This window comes from Folsomia candida, unplaced genomic scaffold (assembly GCF_002217175.1).
Source record: "Folsomia candida strain VU population unplaced genomic scaffold, ASM221717v1 Fcan01_Sc006, whole genome shotgun sequence".
Taxonomy (NCBI): Eukaryota; Metazoa; Arthropoda; class Collembola; order Entomobryomorpha; family Isotomidae; genus Folsomia; species Folsomia candida.
In genome coordinates, this window is record NW_019091198.1 from 9,450,830 (window position 1) to 9,459,108 (window position 8,279).

Here is an 8,279-nt window from a genome sequence, read left to right on the forward strand (position 1 = left end):
TTCACTCTCATTTGTTGAATTTCCACATCTCCGGAATAATGGATATAATGTGATCATCTTCACATCATCATCATGGGAGGAGGATGCCAAGAAGAATGAGTTATGTTGAATTGCCTCTTTCATTGGTGCAACTGAAACTGCAACCTCTTTGTTTCTGAAGCAGATTTTCTCAACTCTTTTATATAAATACGAATCCGATTGCTTCAGGCAGGACAAGTCCGTAATTATCGTTATATAATGCAGCCAGCTAACTAACTAGATAACTACCCGACATGTAAATATTATCTGGTCCTAGTGTCGTGTAGTAATACTTACATGTTGTAGTTGTATGATGGTGCGATGAACCTGACCGTCTGCATGGTCTTTCAGCTAAAAAAAATAACAACTTCTTTCTCCTGATACAATAGTACAAAGGTCTGTCATCGTCATACAATAATTCATTTCTTCTTTGCACAAGTAGGGATCCAATCTCATTCCATAAATTGGTCGCCTTCTTCTTCTTCTCCTCCTCCTCCTACACGATACAAATACAAAACGAAGCAGCAGCGGCAGCAGACATTTGATAATGTGCACGATTATTCATTCACTTTGTTCTCCGTTTCCTACTTTTCTCAACTTCTTGTTCAAGTAGTGGTGGTAGTAGTAGAAGTGAAATAATAATAAAATGACATATCCAGCCCCAGAACACGGGCATAATGATAAGTCAGTCTTTCCGTCAGAGTGACGACTTTTTTCTTGTTTCAGGAAAATGTCCAATGTAATGTCAAGTTTTGGACGGAAATCCATTACTCGTCTCGTCTCTTTTCCTCGTAGGTCAAACATTTTACCTTTAAGCAAGCCTCTGCTGGTTCTGTCCTTCTTATTTCCGAGACAATTCCTACAAGATGGATAATATGCTAAAGTCCGTAAATTCGCTGATGGAAAACCGTGCATACATATATATTTATCCTTATCCGTCTCGACTTTTATGACTGCGGAATTATCTAGGTTTGTCTTAATATAGGATTGTAGACTAAATATATGCATCCAACCACTGCGTTCATTCACAGTTGGTTAGCATCATTCATCATCTCATTTGCTAGTCTCTGGTCAACTATTTCCAGGACAGATTCTTACAAAAATTCGCTAGTCAGTTACCAGCACATGAAAATGTACGTGTACGGAATACTGAACAACATTATGTTATCAAACCAAGCAGGGTAGAAAATCTAAATTTTTAAGATATGCGAATGACCTAGTTAAATTCTCGGCTCTAATAATTAATGAAATTACATTTCAGGATACCTCAAAATTATTAATGCATTTGATACACCACCGAGAAGGCTGACTCGCATGATAAATATTCTCATTCACTTTGTTCACCACGTCCAAACGAGAAGCACCCTTTTTCTTCATCCAAATTCATACAACATGAGACTGGCTCCAACCAACTGAATAAAATCCAACGGTCTACAAGGCAACGCGACAGTGGAAAAAGGCAACGAGGATTTTATTTTATTTTGTTTCTTCAGTCACATAGAGGGTCAACTTCCTTGCTCAAATTTTTCCTCAAAAAATCGGATTATTTGTTGGTAAGTTATCTTAATTTATCTTTTGGAGTTAAGCATAGATATAATTGCGTCCTTGTCCAGGTTTGAAAGAAATTGTCGTCCTTGCCGGATTTGACTTGTTGCAGATTAATTCATTGATTCTCACTCGCTGAATTATATCACAATGGAGAACAATAGCAGCATCGTGAAGAAGGTATTTTATTTAATACGCCATTTGTCTTGTTTGGCATTAAGCTGAAATTTATGATAACCAATTATTGTGTGAGGAATGCTTTTGACCAGTGTGAATTGAATTGGATCGTTATCTCATCCTTTTGTTTTGTATTTCTGCGTCTTTGTCCTTCACCTTTTACTACTGTACAATACTTGGCTGACTTCCTTTACATATATTTCGTATCTTTCCAAGCAAAACGATTCTATAGAACATTTTAACAGAGGCGACATGAAGGCGACATTGACAATGCAATGCAGATAAATGAGAAATACAAGTTTTCATTTTCATTCCCTGTTCGGACCTGATCTGACTAACTAGTCATATTTCTTAGTTGACATTGTGATTACAAATTTGCAACACGTTTAGAGAAAATTATGTTAAAGTTTAAATAGTAAAGTAGCTGATCCTTCGTTGCGTAATTTCAATTATTACAGTCCACCTCGGAATCTACGTCGGCATCATTGTCAGCTTCGCCTCCTGCTACTCGAACTCCTCTCGCAAGAATTCAAAAGGTTGGTTCGGGGTCATCTGAAAATGAAATGGTAGGTCGAAGATCTATCCTGACCGTACAGAAGGGGGGAGAAGGGGTCATTTTGGACAAAAAATCTGGTGGTGGTGGTGGGGGCCGTGTAGTAAAATTATCACTGAAGGGAGGGAAGCGTGGATCGTGTCAGAAAAAACTTGTCAGCAAAGCGGTCCAGGCAGTGGTCAATGAAGATTTAGAATTCGTAACGGGAGGTAAATAAGTCGTGACATTATATTTGTAATGTTGATGTGCTAAAACTTATTTTTCAATATTTCCAGACGAGCCTCCTGCGAGTTATTGGAAGCAACTTGCTGAGACAAGACAACACGCTTTGGAAGATACGTTGATGGAAAATGAGGCTTTACATCAACGAATTGAAATATTAGAGAACTCGAATCATGAAATGCAAGAATTGTTAAAACAAGCTAACCATCTTTCCCAACTACTCTTGGTAAGTACTACAGAATGTTGAAAAATCGTGGTGATAAGGCATAACATTGCTTTAAATCTTCTGATCTTTGCAGTTGTTACCAAGTGATGATGAAGATGAGGATGCCGTGAACAACAATCAGATTAGTGAAGCAGCAGCGAATGAATCTGGCTTTGGTGGAGAGGAGTTGGACGAGTGAAAATTTGCATACTTCTGCACTGCATACTTGATCTCAAACATTATATTTAGTGGAGTAAGAGCAAAATTAAAATAAGCAGGTATGTGGAATTTTTTGTGGCCTTTGATAAAATCTGCTTTGAAGTCGAGTTATTGTACAGGCTTGGCGAAAAATAATTTCTCATCGTTATTCCTTTTTCTAAACTTTTGCGTAGAAGTGTGGGTACATATATTAAAAAATTTGTGCTTTATCCTAGTGATATTAAGGTTAATATTTAAAATGAGATATTTTTATATGTTGTTAAAAAATTGTAAATAAATCAAATGTTTAAGTTAAAAAGTTTATTCTGAATCACAAGTTGTGAGCTTGGTCATTTGTACAGTTCTTCATGATTTATACTGCTTTATATATATACTTGCTGCATACGTAATAACTAGATTACTTTATACCCTAGTTTGTTTCTGAATAAGATTGTATAATTAAATGAGTTTAGGATGGCAGTTACAAACAGCAGTTACAAACATGAACACTTATGTAAGTCTGGATGGAAATGGTCATTATTCTTTAAAGAATCCTTGGTAAAAGTCATCAGCAGAAAACGTGTATTTTTGATCTTTACTGAGAAGAGAGAGCAGCTTATTGCAGGCAGGGTACTTGCAGAGAGAACTGCCATTACCGATAAGCAAAACCTTGCTCTTTGCTCTGGTGATGGCAACATTGAGACGCCGTAGATCATTTAGGATGCCTTCCTGTAATTAGGAATTAATTGTCGGCAAATATAAAAAAATATTATAAAATAAGCAAAACTATTACGCAATGGTTTAAAATACAATATATATATATGCAATGTACCTCTGATGTGGCTTCACCCTCAGCATAAGGGACGCTTTTAGTGAACGAGATCACAATAATAGTCTTCTCTCGGCCCTGATACTGGTCAATTGTATTTACCTCTACAGATTTATCCAGGCTTTCCCTCAGTATGGTTACTTGTCCCCGGTATGGAGCAATTACTCCAATATCCGAAGCCCGAATCTCACACTATATGAATTTGGGTGAATCACATAAAGTAATAATTATGAAACTAGATAAAGATATTTAGTAGTGCTACACACAATACAAATCTTAAAACTTACCTTCAACAGAAGATTAACAATACCTACAACAATGTCTTTCTCTTTTTTGTTATGCAAGGTTGATGCTACTACAGACTCCATGGCCCCGATTAATTCCGTATCAAAAAACATCATTGATCGAATCGTCTTTTTACTAATAGCAAGACTCAGCCACTTTTGCATCCTTACTGGGTAGGTTGACCCCAGGTGTTGCTTGGTTGAATGTATTTGATATTCGATGCACCTTACGGCTTGCTCTCCAGATCCACATGACATCTGATTGTCGTACATTAATTTATTCGCTATCTTCATGATGTCTTCATTCATGCGGTATTGTCTTGACATGTGAAAACTGAATTTAGGGTCATCGAGCATTGCAAATAAATTTTCTTCGATCCCCATTCTCCTGTGAGATAGATATCAAAATTTTAGACTTGAGATAATCATACTCTGTGATCCCGAATAGCAATATTTAATTGGTGTTTACTTTATTTCACGAGATTTTATCAAAGCAGGTAACTGATTTGGGTCGCCAAAAACGATCCACTTATCAGCCTTTAGCAGAGCTCCAATGACAGCAGTTGGCAATGCTTGAGATCCTTCATCCACAATGCAGTAGTCAAATTGTCGATTCATAATAATCGGGTGCTTCATGCTGAGAAGGGTCGTTCCAATCACCGGCTAAAGTTTACCATAAAAAGAGAGTTAGCAAAATAAACAAATTAATATCACCATTATTTTTATGAAATATTTGAGTTACAGCAGAATCATAAAGAGCCTTCAATTGATCTGTTGTTTCAACAGTGTCACGAAGATAGTTAGTGCAGTAATTCTCTAGCTCTAAATGTCCGCTTGAGCCAATACGAAGAAAGTTGCTGCTGTGCTTCTTATATCCGAGCAATATGTTATCAAGAGCATTACTTGTATAAGCGCTCACAAGAACGGTCTTGTTCATCCCAACCAGCATTCTTATTAGGGTAACTAGAGTGGTGGTCTTACCTAATATAAAGAAATTGATTAAGGAATGTTACGAAAATAGATGCATCAATGGATTTCAAATTCATACCACATCCCGGAGATCCTTTGATAAGCAGCAAGCTATCAGTTAATAAGGACAGAAGCAATGATGACTTCTGGAATTCGTTAAGATCTTTCAACATGAATTTAACCTCCTTCGACATTGTAATACTTTCAACGGGTGCAAATACAGGAACTTCCCTATTTTAGAATTATTTTTACCATTCAACATAAATTTTATAACTAGCCAGCTGGATTAAAGCACAATTAGATTGATATGCATTAGTACTTGTTAATTAAACGATTTCGTAGGTTCTTCGCTGTTTTCGTATTTTCCATCATGTAAGATAAGTAGACGTACTGTATCATCCCTGCACTTTGTGAAGAAACTTTATCTAGGGTGAACTTGACACCACATTCCGCATGCCGTCCCATCATCGGCCTGCAAATTAGAAAGACAATAAATAAATAATCAAAAAAACAATTACAACTCTATAATTTCGGTAATTACCTGTCTATAGCCACTTTAATGAAGGAACCGGTCTCGACATTTATTTCTTCAATGAATGCATATCCGACGCATGGTTCCTTGAACGTTCCAATCACAACGAAATCCTTCTCGACAAAATTAGCTGCTAAATGGAGACGATCTTCTGGGATTTGGAACACTAGGTTAGTTGACGTTCCTTTGGGGTTAGTCTCCTGACGAGTTAAACTAAGGTAGCCAATGCATTTCCCACAAGATTCCCTATTTAAACAATTATGAATTATAAATAGTATTGGACTTGCATACTCCCGTACATAAGCAGCATGTAAAGAAATAATTCGACACTTACCGTTGCGAGATAGAATCCAGCCAAAGGCTTTTTGTAGTACTGCTCATTTCACTGTCATTGGCTTCAAGTCTGATTACTTTTAGCCATTTCTTAAAGAAGCTAATCTCTGACATTGTGAGATAATCAAGTGATTCTCGCAATTTAGCCTCAGTCAAAGTTGGTAGTTCTTCCGGGTCTGGATCACTATAAGTAAATAAGTAAATAAATAGCTTCACACTCCATTTTGAAATTTAAAAATATCAAGCAGATATATGCAAGTGACCCAGGAAAAGAGTACGAACTATACCTTAGCGTTAGCGCACAAATGTTTTTATATTCACACTTTGCACATTGCCTATCGAAGCTTACACCGGAAGGGTTAGGAAAGTTATCGAAAGCCTCGGTTGAGTCTTTCGTGGTATTGAAGATAATACGATTTCTGGCCATAATCAACGACTGAAGAGACGATAATTTTGCTTTTGTCTCCATTGTGTGTTTGTCTCTAAAAAAATCATTTATTTGTATAAGTAAATTTACGAGGAGCACTGGTAAACTGAAAACACATATGAATACCTGATATAATGCAATATTCCGTTCGGACCAATTAACTTTAGTGTGTCCATCATTAGAGCGTAAAGAAACACCTGTCCAATGTGCTCATCACGGCTAACAACCGTTTTTCCCGAAGTGGCATGTCCAGTTTTAAACTCCATTGGCACAACCTTAAAATACAAATTGCAATATATGCCAACTTAAATCATGCTCAGCAAACATACATAGAATTTGCTAAGTTTGCTGACAGCTTACGCATTTCTCATTATGAACGTTAATTGTTTCCACTGAGCAATCCACCTTGCCTTTCAATCCAAACTTTGGTCTCCAGTAGCAGTCTTCAATATCACGAATGCCAATCACTTGAATTTCTCGAGAACACGTAGTCTTCTTATGAAAAGTAGGTGGAGGTAAAGGTTGCATATGTTCCTTAATCCCACTCACATACTGCACCAACTCATTCCCCAACGTTTTAAGATTTTCATGCGATAAGCCGATAGTATACGCTCTCTCCAGAATAGCAGAATGTTTCAGCAACGAGTTTAACTCGGCCTGAATTTCACTAGTTCCAAACGACTTTTTCAACATGACCTGTATCAAAAAAAAGCATGATCAGCCACGCACATGATAAACTATATTCATATACTAATGTACTGTTACTAACTTGGCATATCAAATCGTGAGCAAGCGTGCCCCTCAAAGTATCAATATTATCCCCAGGGAATCGAAAGTTTTCCGAAAACGCGACCTTCCGTTCACACCACGACATGCTTACGACACTCGTCACGGAGATTAACTTGTCTGGCTCCACAACTAAAAACCCACCATCGCGTGAAATGATATAATGGTTGTTTTCGTCAATCTTATATTCGCAGATATTAATCGTGGTGTCTTTTTCTAAGGGTGGAGTAAGGAACCTGTAACATAAAAATTACAACGTTTTTATCACGCATTTTTGTCCAATCCACTCATAATTCAATCCACAAGACGAGAAACTACAAATTCCTCACCATAAATCTCGCAACTCAAGCAGCCTTATCGCTCCAGTCTCCAAGCATTCAATCTCATAAGCAGTAAACTTATCACAGTTGACGACTCGCTTCAAGCAGCGAACGATTTTATACCGGTCATGCTGATTTTCCAGCTCAAGATCCCTCATTTGCACTAGCGACGACATGATGGAAGAAGACGGACGTCGTCCTGACTAAGAACTCCTGCCTTTCCAGTGGGAGTGGTGTGTGTGGGGGAGATTCTGTCTGTCTGTCTGTCTGCTATTTGGTTGCCCAGCGGAGGCAAATTCGTCGAGCACATTAGTCCTCTTCCCGCCAGAAAATACGATCTTCGACCGCCTTCTCGCTTTCCCCGAGCCCCGAGGAGAGCAAGTCAGTCTCATATCTCACACTGCCTCTCATTCTTCTCCTCAGCTCGTTTACGATAGTGTAAAAATGAGCAAGTCTCATTCTGCCTCCAGCAGTCAATATCAAAAGTAGCACTGTACGAACGACAGTCTCAACCATCGTCCCCCGTTCGAGTTATTACCAGCACGAAAAGGTGACCATGTCCAATTTTCAGGCAATTTCGTTTTAACGCTAAATTAAACGCTAAAGTAAATTAATTCTTAAACGAATTCTAATATGGGCGAAGAGACGAAACTCAAAAACGTATATGTATCATACATAATGTATGATTAACTAATTTATGTATGTCGTATTCATACTGACGACTCGTAATTTGACCCGTCTGGATCGCACATTTAATGCGTATATGTAACTATATCCTTCTCTTATCATTCATTTCATAATCTGTCTGTGTTCAGTAAGGTTATCAAATTTCCGTCAACTTTTCCCTCTCGTGATATTTTCCAACGCTTATTTTTGTCTGT

The 8,279-nt window shown here is 37.7% G+C and overlaps 2 protein-coding genes across 3 annotated transcripts; one reads left to right on the top strand and one right to left on the bottom strand.

Moving 5' to 3' along the window:
• The first annotated feature begins 1,332 nt into the window (after positions 1-1,332).
• Positions 1,333-3,237, top strand: LOC110851301 (geminin). Of its 2 annotated transcripts, none has more exons than XM_022099023.2 (5): positions 1,333-1,571; positions 1,676-1,743; positions 2,199-2,502; positions 2,569-2,741; positions 2,815-3,237. In XM_022099023.2, exons 2-5 carry the CDS (start codon positions 1,714-1,716, stop codon positions 2,917-2,919), a joined length of 612 nt encoding a protein of 203 aa, XP_021954715.1. In that variant the 5' UTR covers positions 1,333-1,571; positions 1,676-1,713; the 3' UTR covers positions 2,920-3,237. The 2 variants fall into 2 exon arrangements, with proteins under 2 accessions (XP_021954715.1, XP_021954714.1); XM_022099022.2 differs by having other exon boundaries at positions 1,334-1,571; positions 1,632-1,743.
• LOC110851300 (DNA replication ATP-dependent helicase/nuclease DNA2) lies at positions 3,226-8,006 on the bottom strand. Its single transcript, XM_022099021.2, has 14 exons — positions 7,408-8,006; positions 7,062-7,314; positions 6,653-6,988; positions 6,419-6,567; positions 6,153-6,347; positions 5,867-6,049; positions 5,542-5,778; positions 5,320-5,472; positions 5,080-5,231; positions 4,774-5,012; positions 4,501-4,694; positions 4,035-4,419; positions 3,751-3,939; positions 3,226-3,647 (listed from the first exon to the last, which is right to left on the bottom strand). The coding sequence occupies exons 1-14, from the start codon at positions 7,572-7,574 to the stop codon at positions 3,456-3,458; spliced, it is 3,024 nt and encodes a 1,007-aa protein (XP_021954713.1). The 5' UTR covers positions 7,575-8,006; the 3' UTR covers positions 3,226-3,455.
• Positions 8,007-8,279: the final 273 nt, after the last annotated feature.

Bases quoted from the DNA above. Each gene is read 5' to 3' on its own strand.
- LOC110851301 (XM_022099023.2), top strand. From the start codon at position 1,714: ATGGAGAACAATAGCAGCATCGTGAAGAAG. The intron at 2,503-2,568 runs GTAAATAAGTCG...CAATATTTCCAG, and splicing joins TTTAGAATTCGTAACGGGAG to ACGAGCCTCCTGCGAGTTAT. The intron at 2,742-2,814 runs GTAAGTACTACA...TGATCTTTGCAG, and splicing joins ATCTTTCCCAACTACTCTTG to TTGTTACCAAGTGATGATGA.
- LOC110851300 (XM_022099021.2), bottom strand. From the start codon at position 7,574: ATGTCGTCGCTAGTGCAAATGAGGGATCTTGAGCTGGAAAATCAGCAT. The intron at 7,315-7,407 runs GTGAGGAATTTG...TTTATGTTACAG, and splicing joins CTTGAGTTGCGAGATTTATG to GTTCCTTACTCCACCCTTAG. The intron at 4,695-4,773 runs GTAACTCAAATA...GGTAAACTTTAG, and splicing joins AGGCTCTTTATGATTCTGCT to CCGGTGATTGGAACGACCCT.